Source organism: Hypomesus nipponensis, chromosome 25, assembly GCF_054491055.1.
Source record: "Hypomesus nipponensis isolate SF chromosome 25, ASM5449105v1, whole genome shotgun sequence".
Lineage (NCBI taxonomy): Eukaryota > Metazoa > Chordata > Actinopteri > Osmeriformes > Osmeridae > Hypomesus > Hypomesus nipponensis.
Window position 1 is genome coordinate 3,853,485 of NC_140385.1, and position 23,645 is coordinate 3,877,129.

General features: G+C 46.5%; 6 protein-coding genes across 8 annotated transcripts; 1 reads left to right on the forward strand and 5 right to left on the reverse strand.

Moving 5' to 3' along the window:
* Positions 1-2,627: 2,627 nt before the first annotated feature.
* On the reverse strand, positions 2,628-4,120 carry LOC146221845 (endonuclease domain-containing 1 protein). Its single transcript, XM_084691543.1, has 2 exons — positions 3,772-4,120; positions 2,628-3,178 (listed from the first exon to the last, which is right to left on the reverse strand). The coding sequence occupies exons 1-2, from the start codon at positions 4,072-4,074 to the stop codon at positions 2,669-2,671; spliced, it is 813 nt and encodes a 270-aa protein (XP_084547669.1). The 5' UTR covers positions 4,075-4,120; the 3' UTR covers positions 2,628-2,668.
* Positions 4,121-6,085: 1,965 nt separating this feature from the next.
* LOC146221846 (complement C1q-like protein 4) lies at positions 6,086-7,095 on the forward strand. The gene is made up of 3 exons (XM_084691546.1): positions 6,086-6,266; positions 6,349-6,477; positions 6,728-7,095. Exons 1-3 carry the CDS (start codon positions 6,119-6,121, stop codon positions 7,006-7,008), a joined length of 558 nt encoding a protein of 185 aa, XP_084547672.1. The 5' UTR covers positions 6,086-6,118; the 3' UTR covers positions 7,009-7,095.
* A 64-nt stretch (positions 7,096-7,159) lies between these two features.
* LOC146221847 (E3 ubiquitin-protein ligase TRIM21-like) lies at positions 7,160-11,748 on the reverse strand. Of its 2 annotated transcripts, XM_084691532.1 has the most exons (8): positions 11,673-11,748; positions 10,587-10,903; positions 9,824-10,108; positions 9,631-9,726; positions 9,081-9,314; positions 8,464-8,611; positions 8,292-8,318; positions 7,160-8,128 (listed from the first exon to the last, which is right to left on the reverse strand). In XM_084691532.1, the coding sequence occupies exons 2-8, from the start codon at positions 10,899-10,901 to the stop codon at positions 7,581-7,583; spliced, it is 1,653 nt and encodes a 550-aa protein (XP_084547658.1). In that variant the 5' UTR covers positions 10,902-10,903; positions 11,673-11,748; the 3' UTR covers positions 7,160-7,580. The 2 variants fall into 2 exon arrangements, with proteins under 2 accessions (XP_084547658.1, XP_084547657.1); XM_084691531.1 differs by lacking the exon at positions 11,673-11,748 and having other exon boundaries at positions 10,587-10,963.
* Positions 11,749-12,104: 356 nt separating this feature from the next.
* Positions 12,105-14,653, reverse strand: LOC146221848 (E3 ubiquitin-protein ligase TRIM47-like). Its single transcript, XM_084691542.1, has 4 exons — positions 14,564-14,653; positions 13,333-13,883; positions 12,863-13,093; positions 12,105-12,466 (listed from the first exon to the last, which is right to left on the reverse strand). Exons 2-4 carry the CDS (start codon positions 13,879-13,881, stop codon positions 12,368-12,370), a joined length of 879 nt encoding a protein of 292 aa, XP_084547668.1. The 5' UTR covers positions 13,882-13,883; positions 14,564-14,653; the 3' UTR covers positions 12,105-12,367.
* A 136-nt stretch (positions 14,654-14,789) lies between these two features.
* LOC146221849 (nuclear factor 7, ovary-like) lies at positions 14,790-18,605 on the reverse strand. Its single transcript, XM_084691534.1, has 6 exons — positions 17,365-18,605; positions 17,164-17,259; positions 16,830-17,063; positions 15,910-16,057; positions 15,798-15,833; positions 14,790-15,705 (listed from the first exon to the last, which is right to left on the reverse strand). The coding sequence occupies exons 1-6, from the start codon at positions 17,944-17,946 to the stop codon at positions 15,182-15,184; spliced, it is 1,620 nt and encodes a 539-aa protein (XP_084547660.1). The 5' UTR covers positions 17,947-18,605; the 3' UTR covers positions 14,790-15,181.
* A 507-nt stretch (positions 18,606-19,112) lies between these two features.
* LOC146221850 (E3 ubiquitin-protein ligase TRIM39) lies at positions 19,113-23,575 on the reverse strand. Of its 2 annotated transcripts, none has more exons than XM_084691526.1 (7): positions 23,475-23,575; positions 21,508-22,470; positions 21,080-21,175; positions 20,738-20,971; positions 20,350-20,497; positions 20,175-20,201; positions 19,113-20,055 (listed from the first exon to the last, which is right to left on the reverse strand). In XM_084691526.1, the coding sequence occupies exons 2-7, from the start codon at positions 22,465-22,467 to the stop codon at positions 19,508-19,510; spliced, it is 2,013 nt and encodes a 670-aa protein (XP_084547652.1). In that variant the 5' UTR covers positions 22,468-22,470; positions 23,475-23,575; the 3' UTR covers positions 19,113-19,507. The 2 variants fall into 2 exon arrangements, with proteins under 2 accessions (XP_084547652.1, XP_084547653.1); XM_084691527.1 differs by lacking the exon at positions 23,475-23,575 and adding an exon at positions 23,272-23,392.
* Positions 23,576-23,645: the final 70 nt, after the last annotated feature.

Sequence of the window (23,645 nt, forward strand, 5' to 3'; positions counted from 1 at the left end):
CTCCATCCAGCTTGGAAAAGACAGAGTTGATTGGCTCGGAAATTGAGCTTCACACTGCATTGACATTGTTATGCTTAGTTGACAATGAGGTTTACAAATGCCTGCGTGGTAGTGCATGAATAAATATACCATGTCGTTTATATGGTGCTCTCTGACTGGCCCTGACTAAAAGTAAATTTAACATTATTATATATGTAAATATGTATGAAGTCAATCATCGCATGAGACACCCCCAAACACATGATAGTGTAGATAGAGATTAAGTCAATGAACATTAATTAAATACAGTACTTCTGTACTAGCCCTAGGTGTAGGATCATGCAGACATTAACATTGTTGTAAAAATCACCAGATCAGATCTGTTCTATTCAACTGATAATACAATACCTCGGGTTCGGAATACCACAGGTCCTTCCTTTTCTTAGTTCCACTTCCATCCCCCAACTCATAGGCAGAATACACCGGAATCATGTTTGCAGTATCATACAACGTAGCATAGTAGTAAACAGGGCTGTTGTTCTGGTTCAGTAGACACTGACATATTTGTTTGTACCGGTTTGGGTTATTCTGGTCTTTGAGTATTGTAGGGGGGGCTCCATTGAAGAAAAACCTCTGGCAGGTACTGAAAGGAGTCACATGTCCTTGAGAAGGTAGAGGGATGAGTAAAGTCAGAAGAAACAAACAGTGGATCTTCATGGTTGTAGTCTGCTGTGCTGAGAGGAAACGAGAACTCAATATTGTGTTCACTGTCCTTTTCTCCTTATATATGTGGCAGACAGGTAGATATTGTTTATATACGTGGCAGACACGTAGATATTGTTTATATACGTGGCAGACAGGTGAGAAGCACGAGGATGGTTTGGAAGCGGATGTCTTTGATCAAACGTCCCATGATGCACCTGAGAGTAAACATTAAAACGAGAGGCGTCTTTATGTCTTCTTCAAGTCATGGAACATTTGAATGCAATCCTGTCTGTGCTGACTTTTCCGTCTCGGTAGAAAATCTTCTGTTGTTTACTTAAGTTTACTGTATAATCTTTCCACAAACGGCACAGCCTTCACACTCTGCATTAATTTGAAGGAATTTACTCCACAAGTAACATACTTGTACTTACATAACATGTAATTACAGTTATAAGAGCAGCTTTCACTACAAGGTTTTATTCCTTCTTGTTCATTTCACTATAAAAACTAAAACAAACAACAAAGTGCATTCAATGTCAATATTTAAATTTAAAATATCTAGACAAAGGAGTTAAACTATATTTCCAATAAAAACTAAATATTTCATAATCTTAATGGTACCCCCTTTAAAATAATTAGGCTTATCTCCTACCTTACACTTGCAAAAAAAAAAATGCTTTCGTCAATCAATGCTGAAGTTAGCCAATGTGGAGGTTTCTGAAGTTGATATTTAATCATTTAAATTGTGTCTTACAATACATGGTGGCTGACTCCATCTACCAGCAAAATGACCAAATATAGGATTCATGATGAGGAAATGAACAGTATTTGTGGTGAGGAAACAACTCTCTGATTACTGCCTGTACAAACATGAAACCAGAATCAATAAAATGTCATGTTTTGCCATGCAGAACAATATGACATCATTATTATTATCAATATTATATTATTATTATTACCAAACCATAACCAAACATGCCTGTTATTGTTTCATCTTTCATCAAACACCATGGTGGGCAAGTGGAATCGTAATGATAATCTAAATAAAGTAGCTTTTAGTTTCCAATTCTCCTCCCCAAAAATGTCACTGCAACTAGTTTCATGAATGAAAAAAAAAGAAACCATATTCTGCATGTCTACAGTGGGGGAGCCCAACAGGGGCTCAAACATGGTGTGGCCGTGGGCACTGCAGTGGGAGAGTACACGTGGAATGACTTGTGTCTCAAGGGCTTTCTAGATATGCTGGCTCTGGTCTATATCGCTGTTCTGATTACGTTGTATGTGTCTCTGATGGGTTTACATGTGAGTCTGTTTCAAGGATTTGCCTAACTTCCTGACTATACTTCTTAAATGATCGATAAGAACACAGTCAAACTCTCTGGTCATCAGTAGAACTCGCTTGTTCATGTTTTATACTTAAATACTTTTATACTTAAATGAATTCTCGCTCTGTCTGGTAATGTACGCTTGTATGCCTGTACAGACTTACAGAATGTCAATATGTATGTCTTTATTTATGTTTAATGTATTTATGTAAACACAGGGTTAGGGTTTTCAATTTTAGAATACTTTATCATCGACCAGAAATATAAACCATATGCATATGTAAAGTGTATAATTCCTGTAGATTTAGCAGACATTTAACATGTCTAAAAAGCAGTATCATAACTTGTTTGCCTGTCTGATTAACAGCATACAGTTACTTCTGCCTGGCTTAACACTTAAACAACTTACAGATATTGCATTATTTCACACACTGTGTACAGTACCTAAGTGATAAAATAAAAATAAAATATATATATATAATTTATCTGATATAATAATTGAAGATTTAAGCCTGTGGGAGGCTTTTACTGCACACATTTTATTTAATTGATGGGAGAAAAATAAAGGCCACAAGACTTGGTTCCGAGATGGTCACAGTTTTTATTAGTCAGCAACTTTTTTGAGTGTCAGCTTAGACCTCGATACTGATCTTGTGAAATCATCGACACTTCCCACCAAAAACAGAGAACGACATCCCATAATACCCAGTCAGCCTGGTCTCCAGGTCCCTCACAGTGAGAGTCTCCACCCGGCCGTTGTTGTCGGGACCGAAGTAACCCTCCGAGGTGAGCGGAACACCGGTCTCCAAGCAACAGTAGGCAGTCCAGTAGAACCGTGCCACTCTGACACCATTCCCGATCTGCGTGTTCCCAGGCACGACCCCGGTGACGACGTGGGCCCGGGAGCACCCGCCCCCCAGGAGCAGGGCCAGGCCCTCCTCATGCTTCCTCCACTGGCCACGGTTGAAGCCCGGGTCCTGGGGGGCAGCGTTGGTCAGGGTGGAGGTGGCCAGCATGGAGGCCTGGGTGGAGGTGTGGTGGACGGGGTACAGGTGGCCCTTGTCGAAGCCTGAGCCGTCGTAGTCCTTCCCCACGGCCTGGTTCCGACCCCTGTCTATGGACGGAATGTGGCTCAGGCCGCCCATGCATGTGCGCACACCTCCGTCCAGCTACAGGAAGTACAGGAAGGACAGAGTTCATTGGATCATTGGGAGTTTAGAATGACAGAGTTCATTGGATCATTGGGTGTTTGGAAGGACAGAGTTAATTGGATCATTGGGTGTTTGGAAGGACAGAGTTCATTAGATCATTGGGTGTCGAGACTGTGTTTCACGCTACAGAGAGGTGGCTGGGGTTTGCAAACGCTTGCTTGGACATCCATGAATAAGTAAATAATGTAGTTTATGAAAATACAGGTAATGCAGTACAAGAAGAAAGATAACGTAGTCAATGAAAATGTAAGGAATGTACTCAGATACCTGGAATAATATGATTATGTAAATAGAGATATTAGTAGATATTGGTCCATTTTAATTATACGGTATATAACTATATTATGGGTATTGCTGAACAATTCTAATGCATTATCCCTTAACAGGTCCTGTGTTATATCTAGACTGCACATACAAAGCATCATTGTTTCTATTTATTTACGTAAAACTCTCTGAAATGCGCTCTCGATCGGCATCTTGAAGAACTGTTTCGGAGAGATGACAGTGTGTTTTAGATCTGTTCTTTTTCAACTGAGAATGAGTAAGAGTACCTGGGGTTCGACGTACCACTTGTCCGTCCGATCAACGTCTTGGTGCTGAAACTCATAGGCAGAATACACCGGAATCTTCTTTGCTGTATCGTACAGCGTAGCGTAGTAGTAAACAGGTCTGTCGTTCTGGTCCAGTAGACACTGACATATTTGCTGGTACCTGTTGTTGTTTTGTAAGTCCACAAGTATTGTAGGGGCAACTCCGTTGACGAAGAACTGCCTGCAGTTACTGAAAGAAGTCACTTCTCCTTTATAAAGAGGAGCGAGGAGGACAGTTAGAAGAAATAAACAGTTGATTCCCATGGTTTGATGGTCAGCTATACTGAGAAGAGAGGATCTGGTCACTTAACTGAAGTTCTCAGGGGAGAAGTCATTGATGTGGGTCATTTTTATCAGTTTCACACGAGCCCAAGGAGGACATGTGCCCTAGTTAGCACCAAATGCTGATAAAGTACAGGAAAAAGATAACCATTTCCAGATGTGTTTTTTTTACACCATAGAACACATTCACAAATATCTGGCATGGCCAACTTTTCAAAGGCAGGACCATTCTAATCAATGTCAATAAATACACTTGTGTAGTTTATGTGTTTAGATGACTTTTAAGCACTTTTTATGTTCATCTCAAAATACTATTGAAGTATCATATAATGATAATTATGTTCTCACTTAGCAAACCCTTCTATCCAAAGTGACATGCAAGGGGGGAACATGCAACCTCTATATCTGCAGTCAAATGCTCAAAACCAAATTCTACCCACTGGCTATACCAATCTCTTATCATTCACCTGCAGCCAATCAGAATTGAGTTTTCACCCAGACCATGGTATAACATTCACCTACGTTGCAGTTGCCAGGGTTTTAAATGGTCATGGTCATGCCACTGCCTACAATGAGTTAAAGGTCAGGTATGTCCCAGCATGTGCCGTGTTTGCCAATGAGTAAAGGACACTTCTGCGGAAAGATCACAACGATTAATGATTGCCAATGAGACCCAAGGGCGTAGGTTGGATTTCAGCGTGGGTAAAGACATCAAAAGTTGAAGCCAAATAAAAGAAAATTGCATTAATTTGAGTGCAAATACAGTTTTTTGAGCTTTATGTACTAAAGATCATGTTTCACTGTGAGGTTTTTGGTTGGGACAATCTGTGTTTCCACGTTTTTTTAAGGACATGGTCGAAGCCAGGGCTGGCCAAAGCCTTTATGGGTCCTTAAGCAGAAATGATTTGGGGGCCTCTCGGTGACGCCAATACAATTGATTATTCTTAATGTTTGATTATTAGCAAACTATTAATCTAATGCACTAATTAGCTATTTTATTACATCATACCAATGTTTGCCTGGCATGTTTGTACCCTTATACGGTTTAAATTTTAACAGAAACACACCCACAAGAGTGGTCAGGTGTTGTATACTTTAATACTTTAAGTATTCAAAATCTTACAGTACTAAGGGGTGTACTTAATGTGGTGTACTGAGAAGTAGCAAAATAAACCAACAGACAATGCATTTACTGTACACAAATTAACCACTTTAATAACTTATGGTTTATACTCTTCTATATTAAGTGGATATTTACGTCTCTTTGTCAGTTCATGTATTGCATAAATTACCACATGAACCTGCAGTGTGGACAAGCTGTGTTTATTGTCTTACCAGTCAATAACGTTCAGGAGTAACATGATTTGTGCCGAGAATTTGAGGGAAATTACTGCTAAATTGGCATAACCAGACAGTATCCTGCTCTGTCAATGTTTGTATGCCCAGTGCCAAGTAATGTCAGGAGTCAGATGGCTGAGCGGTTCGGGAATGGGGCTATTAATCAGAAGGTTGCTGGTTTGGTTCCTGGCCGTGCCAAATTACATTGTGTCATTGGGCAAGGAACTTCACCCTACTCGGGAAATGTCCCTGTAAGTCGCTCTGGATAAGAGCGTCTGCTAAATGACTACATGAACATGTAATGTTTCAACAAATATTATTGAATAAATCTATTGTTGTTACTTGATTTCACATGGTATAGAACAATCCATTTGTTATTGTTTATTAGGTTCATCCATGTCCAGTTAGTTGATATTAACTTCAACTATTGCTGTTTATCAGTTGATTTCTTGGACAGAAAAATATCCTACTTTGCTGTAACCTGTGTAGACTCTCGGTCAATCCACTCAGGTTGCAGAAATTGATTTGTATGTTCAGGGCCAACACATTTTTTTGAGAGAATGTATGCTGCTCTGTCAATAAGTAATATGCCTGGACTAATTCCCAGAAATGTACAAAACTGTATAAAAGGAGAGACTTCTTGGGGAACCATTCAAGGTGTTTGAGAGCCAACAGAATCATCCTGAAAATGAAGAACTTGTCCAGTTTGGTGGTGTTGCTGTTCTGTGGTCTGTCTGCTGCTCAGGAAGTCCAAGAGATGACACAGCTTACCTCCTCTACTTTGGAAGACAGGCTGAAACTTCTAGAAAGCCAAGTTGATCAGCTCAGAAAGAAAGGTTAAAGGGATCATTTCAAGGAAACTTTATTGTTTCTCGACAACACAAGTTAATTGTAATGATGTGTTTTTGTTTTACACAGAGAGAACACCTGTCATCTTCTCTGTTGCGGCAGGAGGAACTGGAGCAATTGGTCCTTTCAACGTTGACACCACAATGATTTACAAAACCGTCATCACTAACATTGGCAATGCCTACAATTCAAATACAGGTACATTTGATCTAATTATATCAAGACTCTTACAGTATTCAAATAATTGTTCAGATTTTCCTTAAGTAAAAGAAATAGTAGGAAAAAACAGAACAATTTACGAACCAGCTTTGTTCCTCAAAAAAAATCAGTTTTAGACTAGTTGGAACAGCAGAAGGGTTTTAGACAGATAGTCCATCGAGACAACCTAATATTTAACCTTTTAAATGGACTGTACAGATTACCACAAAAACTCTCTCTCTCTCCACAGGCATCTTTACTGCCCCAGTGAAAGGGGTGTACTATTTCTGTTACTTCTATCATGCACAAGGCCATGAGAAAGCCCGGTTATATCTATACAAGGATGGAAAACACATCGTCATGACGTCAGATCACAAATCTGAGGATGGGGCCGACAACGGGGGCAACGCAGTGACCCTGGAGCTGAACGAGGGGGAACCGGTCTATGTATTAATGTCCGCTGATTCTCACGTTTGGGGGAACCCCCTTCACCACACCACTTTCAGTGGCTTCCTCCTCAGTGCTGACTAGGATACAGCAGTCTGTTTCTTTCAGAATACATGTCCTGCTTAACTGACAATCATGCATCTTTTAAATAATAAAGTCTTAGCACAAATACATTGATGTTGTTTGTATTCATGATGGATCTGCAATGTCTCAATCTGCAGTCAAATGCTTTAACCACTGAGACATAAAATCCGTTAGTTAACGGAACACGAAAAAAAACAGTATTTTTTTTCATCAATTCTTCTTTGCTTTTGTTTTAATAATGTGCTATTCCCCCTTGCTGTACTTTAGTCTGTTTAATTCAGTGATACCTAAAAGTCACATGATTTTTATGAGAATCAATAATTAATAGAAAAATTGAAACACAAATGCCCTTAACTATAAAACATAATATATTATTTTTTCATAATGCATTATCAGCAGAATCTTAACTCTTTATACAAAAAATATATATAAAAGGGCATGAATGCAAAGTGTTAAAGTGTAAGACTTTTACCATACAAAGTAAATCAAAAACATATCAATCACGCCATCACATAGGCTATTAATATTACATTTCATTGAGGCTATCTAGTTTTGAGTCCAGAGTTCCAACACTATTGATGTTTGACAGGTGAGAGAGTCAGAGGACCTCCGTTCTTCTCATTGAGTTGAAGGTGTGGACTGAAGTAGGGGTAGAGGCTCCTTGTGAAGCCACACCCAGTGTAGGAGTAGAGGTGAGTCCCGGCTTCCACGTCGTAGAAGGACACCAGCCCCTCCTCGTAGTCCACAAACACCCCCACCTTCCGGGGCTTGTCCCTGGGGTGGAGCAGGGTGGGTGGATCCTCCAGGGCTCCGTACTGGTCCTCGTTAAACAGCACTATGGCCCAGTAACCGTTCGCTGGGTTCAAAGCCAGTTTCCCCTTCCGGTTGGCGTCCTCGCTGGCCACGCCCAGATCCCAGCCGGTCTTGTGTCCGACCTCCACCTCCCAGTAGGAGCGTCCGGAGCTGAGGCGGTTGACGGCGAGGACGCTGGCGAAGAAGTCGAAGCGCCCGGGGTCGTCAGAGGGGCGCTCCTGGGCGCTCGCCCCGTGTCTCACCTCTCTCCCGTCCGCCGACACGACCAGCTGGGGGTTAGCCGTGTCCGTGTCCAATGTCACGGCGACTGTTTGGGACGCACACAGGTTCAGGTGGAAATTGACTTTAGCAGATACAAAAAAACACCATAATGATGGAAAATGGGGCGAAATGGGGTTTTAAACGGCGTTCAAATGATTATGTTGGACAAGGCTTTCCCTAGATGATGTCCTTAGTTTTTAAAAGCATACCTTCAAATTTCTGGACCCTCTCGAGTTCTGAGAACAAACAAACAAACAGGTCATCATCATTAAGAGGGATTTCTTCTTCACTCCTCACCGCAGTTAAACCCAGACAGAGCAAGAGAGAGCGATCGAGCGAGGTAAGAAAGAGAGAGATATTAAAGAGAGAGGGTTGTCTCACCCACGGAGGTGAGCTTCTCCAGCTCCTGCTGCGTCCTCTCCCTCAGGGCGGAGCAGACACTTCTCAGCGTTCCGAAAGACAGCGACGTATCCACGGAAACTGCGGTCCAGTCTCTGCCGTCGGCCAGGCCCGACAGGGACGGAAACGTCTGATTGGATGCAGGTGTCACGTGACTTGTTAGAGTGGCACGGGTGTAAACGCTCTTGAGGCTAGCTCACACCATTTTTGCATGTCTTCCTCTCTCTCTCTCTCTCTCTCTCTCTCTCTCTCTCTCTCTCTCTCTCTCCCTCCCTCCCTCCCTCCCTCCCTCCCTCCCTCCCTCCCTCCCTCCCTCCCTCCCTCCCTCCCTCCCTCCCTCCCTCCCTCCCTCCCTCCCTCCCTCCCTCCCTCCCTCCCTCCCTCCCTCTCTTTCCCCTACAAGTCCTGTATATTCTCCATCTATAGAGTAATCTATATAAAGTATATCTCTCAAATATATATTTCATGATAATAAAACCTACACTTCAAACACATCCTTTGTGGCAGCTAAACATGCATAATGGACACGGAAGTTTCCACCACAATATCGCTCCTCAGGATTTCCTTCCCTAAGCCCCGCCCCCATCCCCTGTCCTCACCTGGAGGAAGAGGATGTGGTCCTCGATGTTGGCGATGTCCTCCATCTTTGAGACGGCCTCTCCCAGCTTGCTGACGTCTCGCTGCAGCTCCAGGCAGAGCCGGTCCCCCTCCCTCACCAGGCTGTCCTGGCGCTCCTCCAGGGGCCGCAGGGCGTCCTCCTGAGCCTCCAGCACGGCGGCCAGGACGGCGCCGAACGCGGCCTGGATGTCCCTCCGCTCGCGGTCCAGCCGGGCCTGGGGAGAGGGGTCGTCTCTCAGGAGCGGGTTTGAACTCCTGGTGCTGTGTGGGATCTCCACCCTGCTTACGTTTTCACTTCTCTCTTCCCCTCTTTCTCTCTTTCTTCCCTTTTCTTTCCTCTTGTCACTTCCTCTCTTTGTTTATGTCTCTCTCTCTCTCTCTCTCTCGCTCTCTCTCTCTCTCTCCCTCTCTCTCTCTCTCTCTCTCTCTCTCTCTCTCTCTCTCTCTCTCTCTCTCTCTCTCTCTCTCTCTCTCACACTCTCATTCTCTCACGCTCTCTCTCCCTCTCTTTCTCTCAATGCTAGCTCTCACCTTGCAGTCCTCGACAGATTCATTGATCTCCTTCAGTTTTCTTTTTCTCTCGTCGACCTTCTGTCGGATCTCAGCTATCGTTTCCTCCAACTCAGCCTGTGACAAACACACACACACACACAAACACAATATACATGTAAGGCAATGTCAGCCAACAAACACGTCACGCCTCACAAAAACAAACGAACGTCACCTTCTTCTTCTCCCATTCGGTCTCCGTGGAGACGACCTCTTGACCTTCCTCCAGACAGAGAGCGCAGACGCAGCGCTCGTCCTCCCGGCTGTACAGCTCCAGGGGGCGCCCGTGAGTCAGGCAGGCCCGGCCGTCCAGGTCCGCCACGGGGGCCACCAGCCTGTGGCCCTTCAGCCTCCGGGCCTGGGAGTGAGGCTCCAGGTGGGTCTCACAGTAGGAGGTCAGACACACCAGGCAGGACTTCAGGGCTCGGAGCTTGCTCCCGGTGCAGACGTCACACGCCACCTGCGGGACAAAGACGTTTCGACCAGTTAAGTTTTCTGCTGATAGGGGGTGAATGCTGTGGATGGTGTGTCTCATCCATGTTGACTTCTCTACTGTAGTGGTCCATCTATTCATCCATCCATCCATCCATCCATCCAATGAATCCATTCATCTACTTCATTCACTCGCTCATTCATTCATCTACTCATTCATTCATCTACTCGTTCATTCATCTACTCATTCATTCATTCATCTACTCATTCATTCATCTACTCGTTCATTCATCTACTCATTCATTCATCTACTCGTTCATTCATCTACTCATTCATTCATCTACTCATTCATTCATCTACTCATTCATTCATTCATTCATCCACTGATCCATCTATCTATTCATCCATCCGTCCTTCCAACCAACCATGCGAAAAGCCGATCAAACCGTTGCTCAGTCGATGACTACAATCCGCCATTCAATCAGCCAATCAGAAACAGAGCTCACCTCCCCTGGGTCTCCTCCCATCAGGTGGTCGTCCCTCTTGCTCTGGGCTATCTTCAGCTCCTGGATCAGCTCCCTCAGGATGATGTTCACCTCTGGTTTCCTCCGCAGGTGGTCCTTGCAGAGCGGGCACACCAGGTCGTTGACGGCCATGTTCCTTTCGAGGCAGCCCTTGCAGAAGGTGTGACCGCAGGGGGTCGTGACGGGGTCCTGGAACAGGTCCAAGCAGATGGAACACATCAGGTGGTCTCCGATCAGGACGGGCGTGCAGGAGAACGCCGTCGAGGAGGTGGAGGGGGTGAAGAGAGCGGAGGCCATGTCTGATTGGTGTCGGAAGGAGAATGAACACATTATTGTGTGAATTGGACTCTCAAGATCACTTTTTCTGCTACTGACTGAGCTTCATGCAACCAACTTGTACCCCAATAATATAGAACTATTCAGAACTTCCCACTGGAACTGAAATGAGCTGAACGAGCCATTGTAACTTTACCTAAAGTACATGAGGGTCAATGCAGTGTGTCACTGCCCTCTAGTGGTAACTAACCCACACGACAACTCAAAGTCAAACCTCCAAACACATTAACACACAGACCAGGCCCACCCACAGCAGGAGGAGCCACAGGTTACTAATCCGTCTCTTCCTCCTCCACCAGGAAAAGCGAATGGAGAGGATCAAACAGATCGTCTTTCCAGCCCTTCATGTACGTTAGGTAAATCACACAGACAAACTCCTGCAGTATCACACTTCGGGTGGAACAATTTCCACATCAGGACCAAAGCCCAAGCCTCGATCAACTGCTATTTGTAAATGCTTTTCAATACTATACTGATGACTGACCAAAACAATTATTTAAGTCGTTTTTATGACTATCATATCATAACTTGTTTGCTCGAGTTAATTTGCTCAGTAAAGTAAAGACAATTAAATAGTTTACAACATTTTGTAAGCAAACTTTGCCAACAATGAAGTTACTAAATAATGAATAAATTGTAACATAAATGAAATGGACCAATTTGTAAGCAAAAATATATATTTTAAAGTAGAGAAGCAGAGCAGTACAGTATGAAGGACAGTTGTCATCTTACCTCACAGGTGCAGAGATGTGTCTCTCTCTCTCTCTATCACTCTTTTATACTGTCCCTGTTTTGTTTTCTCTCTCTTTCTCTCCCTCTTTATCTCTCTATCTCACTCTCCTTCTCGCTCTCCCTCCCTCTCACTACTTCCTGCCCTTTGTACAAGTTGAGTTTCGTTTCCCACTAAAGGATTGTAAACTACTTCCCTTTCTCTGTAAGAAAAGCCACATCTGTTTGCATATCTACTTTGTATACAAATCTAAAGGTTGTCTCAGTGGGTGTTTGTTTGCTTGTGAAGGTGAACACAAGTCAACAACTTTTGAGGACGTAATGCACTTAAAGATGAATTTGTCTGTAAAACAAACATTAGGGTAGCATTCACTTTGACAGATGTATCAAATTCCACCTTCTTCCTTTACTGACAATAAGACAACAAGAGGCCGGTACAAATCAAGATTTGTATTAATATTGCATCCATCACATTCATTCACAGGAGGTAGTAAGGTTCAAAGTATCAAAACCCAGCGCTAACCAATAAATATGATCAACAGATATACTATTCTTAACTTTTTCAACACCGATTCCACATTCATATACAGTGCAGTTATGAAAAAAGATGTCTCCATGCAAAGTAAAACATTATACTATACAAGCACTTCAGTAGGACATTATTGCAGAGAATAGACTAAGAGTTCATCTCTGTGCAGTCAGGATATCTCTAGTTTCTCCCGCAGGTCTTGAAACAGAGACTTGATGGAGTGAGACCAGTCCTTCACGTGCGGAGGAGACGAAAACAACGGAAATCTCTGTGAAGAAAAAAAGAAAAGGAAATCAAACCTCTTCTACCGTACACGTGGGCGCGGGACTTAAACCCAGATCATACTGTGTTGCCCTGCACACACCATGTCAGGGCCTAATCACAGGGATCCACCCAGGACTTCTGATTGTCTACCATCAGTCATTCCTAAACACGAGAGTGCATTAACAAAGTAAAATGCAGGGAGAGAAAGTGGGGCCACCTGCCTGGAGAGGAGGTAGAGGGAGGGGAGGTGGAGGGGAGGGAAGGGGGAGGGGAGGTGGAGGGGAGGGAAGGGGGAGGGGGGAGGCGAGGGAAGGGAGGGGAGGTGAAGGGAGGGGGAGGGGAGGTGGAGGGAGGGGGAGGGGAGGGAAAGTGGAGGGAGGTGGAAGGAGGGGGTACTGACCTGTAGCAGGTGGAGGGGGTCCTCAGTGTGTGAGAGCTCCTCCAGCTCAGTGCTTCTCCTCTGAAGCTCTGCGACCTCCTGCTCCAGGTCTTTGACGAGTCCCTCGCCCTGTCTCCTGGCCACCTGCCCCGCCCTGCTAGCGTCTTCCAGGGACTGCTTGATCTCTTCCACCTTCTTCTGGTGCTCCTGGATCACCTGATGAACCCTCGACATGGATCTCTTCAGCTTCACCTGGAGATCAGAGCAAAGGATTAGATTGGATCGATGGATGGATAGCGTCCATCAGCAATTAAAACCAAATTAGTAATGAGAAAACACCTATTCTATTAGTTATCAATAAGTTCATCAAAGTCCAAGTAAGGGATAATGCCCAACGAGGTGTACAATAATGGACACCCCTGCAGCCAATCAGAATCGAGTATTCACCCAGACCATGGCATAACACTTATAATTGAGTAGATTTTCCTAACCTTTTTCCCCACGGCTTCCTTGGCGACGGACACCACCCGATGCCCCCTGTGGTCCTCCCGGGCGCACACGGCACAGACGCAGGTCTGATCGCTCCAACAAAATCGGTCCAGCCTCCTGCCGTGCAACCTGCACACGGCCTCCTCCAGGTCCTTCCACACCGACACCAGCGGGTGGCGCCAGAGAGCGGCGTCCCGGTAGTGAGGCTCCAGGTGGGCGTCGCAGTAACACTCCAGGCACACCAAGCAGGACTTGACGGCCGCTCGACGTCTCCCTGCGCAGACGTCGCACGGCACCTCTCCGGGTCTCGGCGGGGGCGAGTCGGACGCCGAGGCCCCGGGTGGGGTGGCGTCTCCCTGGGCAGTGTGGGCCGGGGAGAGTCGGGGTCTGGTGGGGAAGCTGGCCTTGCAGAGGGGGCACTGACACACCGGGTGGAGCCTCCAGTACTCTCCGATGCAGGCCAGACAGAAGCGGTGACCGCAGGGGAGGGACACCGGGCTCGTGAACGCGTTCAGGCAGATGCAGCATGGAGGCGGCCCGCCGTCAGACATGGCTGGAGGAGGAAATGGGCCCGGGTTAAAGCGCGGGGGTCGTTGCGCAACTTATATTGACGCGAGCAGCCTTTGATCTTTGAGGAACATCCTGAATGAGTTCAGGTTTGGCTGGCTGTTTTATCATTTACTGTTATTCCGGATTGGAAATGTTGCAAGAGCAACGTCATAAGTGTTACCGTAAAACATGTGATCAAGATGGCTTTGCCGTACGAGGAAATGCTCCGTTTAACCCTTCAAAAGCCAGCATAAAATGTCCATTTGTTCTTTATTAACTTTAATCAGATCCTTTGGCCACAGTCTGAACAACCATTATCACATTGTATTGGTTCATGGACACAAACACCAATTTAAAAGCTAGAAACTCTCTTCAGTCTGCGATATCTCTCAACCACAACAACCAGTTAAATGCAGAGCTACTTGGCTCAGCCTATGACAAGCCTCAGATGTGTATTCAAATGTCTTGGACTAAATATCTACACACATTTCTACACACAAGTTTTCATGAAGAAAACCGCAGCTCAGTCTATATTTTTTGTTGTTTTGTTCCGTTTGTTGTATTCTTAATTTCCCAACAATTTCCCCCTTTCCCTACAAAGGCCTTTCTCTCCTGTATTGTATGAATAATATTTTGTAATTGACTGGTAAGACTGGGTAATACAAAGAATAAAGGTCCACTTACCTGTGTCCTACTAAAGACCAGGCACCAGTCCTGGATAGTCTCAACCAGAGTGTCTTCAGAAGGCTGACTGATTAGAGGACAGCCCTCCTCTACGGACCTGGACACTCCTCAACTTGACTATCTAGTAAAAAGAGGCGGTTCTTCTGGACTAGGGACACAGCTCTCCCGCTCCGGCCTGCTTGTTCTCATAAAAATGACGCGCACGGATGCATTTCCTCACCGTTTTGTTCAGAAACACTTTAAATACTTTTCAACGGAGCCCCAAAAAGGGGCAGGCGTATACAGACATGTACTAACTGCAAAACATTTCACGTTTGACTCTCTTTCAGCTTACCATTCGGGAGCTGCACAAGACTCTTTGTACTTTAGAAGTGTGTATTTTAATAGATCAGTAAATCACAAAGCAAGTCAGTCATGAGGCGATGCATGTAACTTGGTAACCTTAAGATTGTGCAGTGAAACTACACCATAGCAGAGGGACCAGCATCCAGCACACCAAGCAACATAAGACAACTTGATTGCTACCCACCACACCAGATAACAGCTGGCCTATCAGGCGCTTTCTGACACAGCAATTTCCCTTGTCTTAAAGGGACAGTAGCACCTGTCGCATGCATTTCAGCTAAGGACCAGGGATTCAGATTTCCTGGCCAGACTGTAAAGGTAGAAGTAAGGGTACAGTTTCCCGGTGAAGGATTGTCCAAAAAAGGAGAAGATGTGTGACGTCATGGTGACATCGTAAAAAGACACCTGCCCCTTCTCATAGTCCACATACACGCCCACCTGTCTGGGCTTGGGGGTAAGGTGGAGGGTGGTCGAGGGCGAGGAAAGAGCCTCAAATTCCCAGAATCCACTCTTTGAGAGAGCAAAGAAGCCGTTTTGGGAGTTCTTCGCGACCGCGTCCTTCCTGTTGACCTTTTCCGTGGCAACGCCGACCTCCCACCGCCCGTACGCGCCGACCATAACCTCCCAGTAATGGCGTCCGGAGTTGAAGCCCTTCTCCCCCATAACGGCCGAGTAGAAGGTGAACCTCTCTGACTGCTCATGTAACGCCTGGGCCACTTTGGCATATTTTATCTTTTTCCCTCCCAGCGAGAGTTTTAGTCTGCAGCTTGCGGTGTTGACGTCCATCTTAACATCCTCTGTAGACACAAATACATCTCAGTAGGCTTTAATCGGTATGAAAACACACAACAGTCCCTTTGCATTTAAAGACAAAAATGGTTATTCTTACTAGACACACCTTTGAATCTCTGCATTCTCTTCAGCTCTGTGGACAAAAATCACATGTAAAGTAAAACGTAGTGACACTACACGCAGTCACAAGTACATCGTTCAGATCTTACCTGTGTCGGTGAACGATTTGACCTCCATCTTGACTGTCTCCTCTATCTGAGTCCAAGCTCTCCTCACAGTCCCCACACACAGGTCTGTGTGAACATGGACCCTGGACCACTTCTTAGTGGACAGAGACATGCCAAGCGGGGGACGGCTCTGCAGGAAGATGTCATTACGAATCAGCATCAATCCAGTGGACCAGGATTACAGTGCATTTTCAGATAGTTTTGTTGTCGTCGCTAGGCTAGCTTGACGTGCGATGGGGGACACTGACCTGTAGGAGGAGGAGGTGGAGGGGGGATACTGACCCAGAGGAGGAGGTGGGGTACTGACCCAGAGGAGGAGGAGGTGGGGTACTGACCCAGAGGAGGAGGTGGGGTACTGACCCAGAGGAGGAGGAGGAGGAGGTGGGGTACTGACCCAGAGGAGGAGGTGGGGTACTGACCCAGAGGAGGAGGAGGAGGAGGTGGGGTACTGACCCAGAGGAGGAGGAGGTGGAGGGGGGGTACTGACCCAGAGGAGGAGGTGGGGTACTGACCCAGAGGAGGAGGAGGAGGAGGTGGGGTACTGACCTGTAGGAGGAGGAGGAGGAGGAGGAGGGGGGGTACTGACCCAGAGGAGGAGGAGGTGGAGGGGGGGTACTGACCCAGAGGAGGAGGAGGAGGAGGGGGGGTACTGACCCAGAGGAGGAGGTGGGGTACTGACCCAGAGGAGGAGGAGGAGGAGGTGGGGTACTGACCCAGAGGAGGAGGAGGAGGAGGGGGGGTACTGACCCAGAGGAGGTGGAGGGGGGGTACTGACCCAGAGGAGGAGGAGGTGGAGGTGGGGTACTGACCCAGAGGAGGAGGTGGGGTACTGACCCAGAGGAGGAGGAGGTGGAGGTGGGGTACTGACCCAGAGGAGGAGGAGGTGGAGGTGGGGTACTGACCTGTAGGAGGAGCAGGGGGTCCTCGGTGTGTGAGAGCTGCTCCACCTCAGTGCTCTCCTTATGTAGCTCAGCGATTTCTTCCTCCAGAGTTTCAATTAGGTATTTTGCCCACTCGTCTTCTGCCTTCTGCCTCTCCCGTATCACACGGCAGAGTTTAGCTTGTCTTTTCTTTAGAGTTTCCAACAGCACGGTGAACACCTTTTCACTGTCCTCCACTTCCTTATCAGAATTGACCTAATGGAGTCGAGGAGGAAAATAATGGTTGGAGTCGAAGGGAAAGAACTAAAGAGGTTATACGTTTTTCTAAGTCTATTTCTGGAAGGCGGGGCCTTACTTTACTGAGCTCTACTGCTTTCTTGATCTCCTCCACCTTCTCCAGTCTGGTCTGGATCTTCTGCTGAATCTTCATCTTCGTGGACCCAAGCTCAGCCTATAGAAAAGATAAGAAGATAAGAAGAATTGTTTAAGCAGAATATTGTGTGTAAAATGAAAAAAAGATTTAAAAAAATGAAAAACTAAAAAAATGTTTCCCTACCTTGACTTTCCCTCCCAATTCCTCCACTGGCACAGTGTCATGAGACTTGTGTTGTGCCTCGACGCACAGCACACACACACACCTCTGGTCAGTCTTACAGAACATCTCCAGGAGCCTCTGGTGCTTCTTACACATCCTGTCCTCCAGGTCCTCCACAGGGTCGATCAGCTTGTGGATCTTCAGACCGGCCACTCTCTGGTGAGGCTCCAGGTGGGTCTCACAGTAGGAGGTCAGACACACCAGGCAGGACTTCAGAGCCCGGGGCTTCCTCCCAACGCAGACGTCACACGCCACCTCCCAAGCTTCCGCAAAGCATTCTGGTACTTGGAGTTTCCTTTTTTTGATCTGCACGGAAATCTCCTCTAGAACTGAATTTGTGGAGACCTCGGGTCTTCCGTAAAATCTTTTGTTGCATTTGGGACACTGGCATACCTCTGTGGCCTCCCATCTCTGTCCAATGCAGGCCTTGCAAAAGGTGTGTCCGCAGGGAGTGGTGACGGGGTCGGTAAACACCTGCAGGCAGATGGAACACTGGAACTGCTCCTTGGACAGGAGACTGGGGTCAAAGGTCAATGAAGACATTGCTACAGGAGAGAAATTATCTCATGAATGTCTGTGGTCTTCCAGCGTGTACTATTGAGGGGGATTGTAAGCAACGCTATTAAAGTGGAATATCGAAAGTGTCACACAGGTGGAGGTAAAGTAGGCAAATATATTCTTGGCTTCTTTACAAACAAAGTGTTGTTTCATTGGCTGGTTAAATCAGGTGACTGATCCCCACCCTGTCAGGTGCTGGATGACTCATCGTACGTGCATGCGACATAATATCTCACACAAACTTACTTATATCTCACGGTAAATAAACTGACAAAAACTCGAAAACTCGAAACTGACTGAAGAAAAACTCCTCAAGAACTTCCCAACAATGTGAACCATCCCTCTGCCGTGTCGTAAAATATCATCCCAATCGATCCAGAACAATGAGAAAGAAAAAGAATATCATACCTGGTTTTGATGTAGCCTTCGGCAGGACACGTTTTGGACGAAGCCAGGACTACCTTCACCTCAGCCAAACAATTGACTGTAGGCTACATGTCAGAAAACGCACTCCCACATCAATACACAGCTGTGGGAGGAGAACAGACCGATTTTCCTGAGAAACTCTTTTGTGAAGTCATGAAAATCTCCTTTGTTGTGAAGACATGAAAATTGCCTTTGTTGTGAAGTCATGAAAATCTCCTTTGTTGTGAAGACATGAAAATTGCCTTTGTTGTGAAGTCATGAAAATCGCCTTTGTTGTGAAGTCATGAAAATCGCCTTTGTTGTGAAGACATGAAAATCGCCTTTGTTGTGAAGTCATGAAAATCGCCTTTGTTGTGAAGACATGAAAATTGCCTTTGTTGTGAAGTCATGACAATCGCCTTTGTTGTGAAGACATGAAAATCTCCTTTGTTGTGAAGACATGAAAATTGCCTTTGTTGTGAAGTTATGAAAATCGCCTTTGTTGTGAAGACATGAAAATCTCCTTTGTTGTGAAGACATGAAAATTGCCTTTGTTGTGAAGTCATGAAAATCGCCTTTGTTGTGAAGTCATGAAAATCGCCTTTGTTGTGAAGACATGAAAATCTCCTTTGTTGTGAAGTCATGAAAATCGCCTTTGTTGTGAAATCATACAAAACATTGGTTTTTATCAAGAATTACAAATGTAGAATGTGACAAAACATAATGGGGTGGGCAAAATATGTACATTTATTGTTGCAAAATCTTTATTATTGTAAACCTATGTCATAGTTTTATGCAACATAGAGTATAGTAAAGTATCTTTGGAACATGTTTGACATGCAATAACAAGTAAAAACATTAACATACTTTATTTTTCAAATGTATAGGCCAACATTCAAACATGTTGGGCTATTGTCATAGGTCAAAATATGATCAAAGTAATTTTAGTTGTCATTTAATTATTTATAATTGTATATAAATCCATAAGCACTACTATTGCATGTAAGAAAATACTGCCACACACAATCAACAGAAATAGAAACATTCAAACCTATACATTAAGAAGTTATTAGCACACAAAATGAATTCCGGCCCTTACGGCACTTGTAGTCCAGTAGTATTTATTTTGTAGTTCTTCTCTTCAGCATAGCTTGGTCTTCTCAGTGACAGGACAAATCGCCATGGTATCCGAGGCCTTGTCAGAGCAGTACAAGTAAAAGAAGGGGAAGATCTTCTCTCTGAAACCATCCATGAATGTGTAAATGTGAGTCCGGGCCCTCACGTCGTAAAACGACACCTGCCCTTCCTCGTAGTCCACATACACGCCCACGCGTTTGGGTTTGGGGTCAAGGGTCAGTAGCAGAGGTGGGGCTGTCGACACCCGATACCCCTGCCCCTTCTTCATCGCCAGGGCCCAGTAACCGTGGGCGGTGCTCACGGCGATCCGCCCCTTCCTGTTGACAGACGCATTGGCCACGCCCAGGTACCAGTCGTCTTTGTCGCCCACGAAAACCTCCCAGTAATGGCGGCCGGAGAAGAATCCCTCGTTGCCGAAGACGATGACCACGGTGTCGAAGCGCTCCGGGTTGTCGGGGAGGTCCTGCCACGACCCGAGGTGCCGGACCTGCCGCCGGTCCTCCGACAGCTGCAACCAGGGGTTGGCGGTGTCGGGGTCAAGGGTCAGGTCCACTGGGAGAGAGATGGACAGGGAGGAGAGGGAGGAGAGGCGTTAGAGGCTGAGGTGAGGGTGATGGCGTTGGTGTGAGGGGGATTTTCTTTACATTTCGGTGGAACTGAGAACGTTTTACCTGCATATTTGAGAGTCCTTTTAAGCTCTGGAAAAATGGAAATAAAACAAACTGAATAAAAGGTTTGTACATACGCAGCATGTAGTGTATGATATAGACTAACACTTACCACACACTCAGTAGAACAAGTTTCGACTTTGAATCGTGCAAGCAAGATAATGCCCTGTGTTCCTACCAGTATCAACCAGTTTCTCTAACTCTTCACTCAGAGTTTCTTCGAGCTTGGCCACGCCCCTTCTGATGATGCCAACGCAGACCTCGGTGTTGACGCTGGTGTCAGACCAGTCCTTAGTGTGGGGAGGAGTGAGCAGGGCCGGAAAACTCTGGATCAGTAGAGGAGAAAAGAGATATTGTCTTGTTTGATCTGTCAGGATGTCTACGGTTGTTTCTGAGGATGAGAGTTAACGGTTCTTTACCTCATGTCAACTGGTCCAATTTATCTTTATGTGGATATGGCACAAAATGAAGCACGAAAGTGCTGCAAAAACTAGAAGAAACTGGTCTTTTCTTGTCTGTACAAAGCGCAGGAAGTGAATGCCCTCCGACAGGAAGCAGACGCTCACCTGCAGGAAGTGGATGTGGTCGTCGGTGAGTCCCAGGCGCTCCAGGTCAGTGTTCCTCCTGTTGAGCTCGGCAATCTCCTGCTCCAGCTCGGTGATCAGGCCCTGGGCCCTGCTCTCTGTCTGCCTCTGCCTTTCCTCCAAGGCCAGAACCAGCTCAGCCTGGTTCCTCTGGAGGGAGCGGATCAGCTCCGAGAACACCGCCATGCTGTCCTCAATCTCCCTTTGGGCACTGGACTGGAGTGATGGTAAGCATGGTTACAACACTGGGTCAAGATGGTGGTAGGCATGGTTACAACACCGGGTCAGAAGGTGTGGTTGTGGGGCGAGGGTTCTAGTACTGACTTTGTTGAGCTCCACCGAGTGTTTGATCTCCTCCACCTTCCTGAGCCTGTCTTGGATCATCTGCTGCACCTCCATTTCCGTCCTCCTCAGGTGGGCCTGTCCAGAGAAGGGACAGGCGGTCAGATTACAGATTACAGATTACGACAAGGCAACTCCCCCAGATGTCTGACCGCGACGTCCTGTCATCGATCTCCTTCTGCTGACTGTCGATCCAATCCACACAGCCGTCGAATCCTTTTCTTGTTATTTGTGAGACTGAAGCTGAGAGCTAGCTGTGTTCATTTTCATTGAAAAAGTTTGCCACACTGATACTTAACTGACAAACTAAATTGTTCTCAAAATATAGTCGTTATGACTGATTTCCGATGACATCCACAGCTACAAAAACAACAACATTTGTACGTTTACATTTCCCCACGTCACCTCACCTTCTTCTCTGTCCATTCCCTCTCAACGGGGACGGTAAAGTGGGCCCTGTGGTCGGTCTCGGTGCAGAGCACGCACACGCACACCTGATCCTTCTTACAGAACAGCTCCAGCAGCCTCTCGTGCTTCGGACACATCCGGTCCTCCAGGTTGGCCACGGGCTCCATCAGCTTATGTTTGGTGAAGCGGGCGCTGTGGGAGCGGAGGTGCTCCTCGCAGTACGACGTCAGACACACCAGGCAGGACTTGACCGCCCTCAGCCGCTCCCCCAGGCACACATCGCAGAACACCTCGCCCCAGGGACTTGGCGACCCGGCCGGGATTGGGGGTGGGGGCCGGGCTGGGGCTGAGGTGCAGGTGGAGGCTGTGTCCAGGGCTGGGGTTGGGGATGTGGATGGGGTCAGGCAGGGGTCCAGCGCTGGTTCCAGGGTGGGGTTCGGGTCCAGGGTTGGAGATGGCGGTACCGATGGGGGTGGTGGTGGAGGAACCAGGGGTGGCAGATCCTCCTGCAGTCCTTTGCGTACCTCTCCTGGCGTCACCAGGGACCCCTGCTGGAGCGCCTTCTTCTTCTGATCCGCCTCTTGCTTCTGTTTGAGCTCCTGAAGGAGCTTCTCCTGTTGCTGTTTCACCAACTTCTCCTCCTCCTCCTTCCTCTTCTTCTCCTCCATCGCCGTCTTCTCCTCCTCCTTCTCCTCCTGCTGGAGCTTCTCCATGTTCCTCACGCGGATCTCCTTGAACTGCTCGGCGATGTCTCTCAAGACTGTGTTGATGCTGATGTCGGGCCTCTTGTAGAAGCTCTTCTTGCACATGGGGCACTGGTACAGGGGGCTGGTCCTCCAGTATCCCAGAATGCAGCTCTGGCAGAAGTTGTGTCCGCAGGGGATGGAGACGGGGTTGGTGAAGACGTCGAGGCAGATGGAGCAGTGGACCTGCTCCTCAGACAACTTACCCGTCGAGGCCATTCCCTGACGGAGGGAGAGAGGAGAGAGAGAGATAGGAGAGGGGAGAGAGGGGAGGGAGTTGGCTTGAAACTTTGACTCATTAAATAGATAAACAAGTAATTCAAAGGGAGAGAAAACTGGAAAAGGGTGTTATTCCTAGAACAATGACGTTGATGGTGTATCTTTGACCTAGAAGGTAACTAGGCCATGTGGATAGGGTGTCGTTATTTATTTTGGGTAACTGACAGAGCAGAAATATGTTTTGATGCTCTGGCATACAGTTTGAAGTTTTTCTCATTAGTTTACGATGATTCCAAAATGTGTAAAGCTGGGTTTGGCTTATTTTCTGATGTCAGGTGTTTGTCGCTTTACTGTGATGAACAGTTGTTTTGTTATTTTCTGCAGCTATAATCCTCCCATGCTCAACACAGTTGTTTGATTGGGAGACACTGTGCTATGTCAGCACTGTGTGTGTGTGTGTGTGTGTGTAGCTGCTTTTGAACACCAGCGCTCAGGGTTTATGAATCCTCGTCCAGAAAGGTTGGCTATTCATAGAAGCCAAGATTAACATCTTTCCAAAAATACTGGTCTACCCAGCACCCTGCTCTGCAGTTTCTCACAAACAACAGTCGCCTCAGCTTTCTAATCCTTTTATCATGCTCAATGATTTGTTTTTATAGCTCTGTCCGAACCTCCCATTGCACAACGTCAAGAAAGTGTCGAAACGTTCCAACTGAAAGAAAAGTTACGCTTTTAGAAGTTTGTTGCAGGCTCCAGTATTTTATACACGATTTAACATGTTCAAACAACAGCCCTGTCACTCACCCCAAAGAACACCCTCAGGAACTGAAACAAAACGTGTTGCGATCAGTTAAGAAAAACACCTCGCTTCGACAGAGGAAGGTAAAGTGACAGAGACATGCAGCCACATTGGGGGAACAGGGGAGCAGAGAGGGAGAGAGACATAGAGAGACATAGAGAGACAGAGGGAGAGGGAGAGAGAGGGAGCGCCTAGCAGAGGGACTCACCAGAAGACAGCTGCTCCAGTGGCTTCACTGTCCACAGTGACCGTTCTAGCCAAGAATGACACACGACACGGCCATCGACACCGTCTCCGACCTCCACCCCCACCCCCACCCACCAGACCCAAAAATATGCCCCTGTCCCTACCCCTCCCATACCCCGGAGACCAGCTTCCA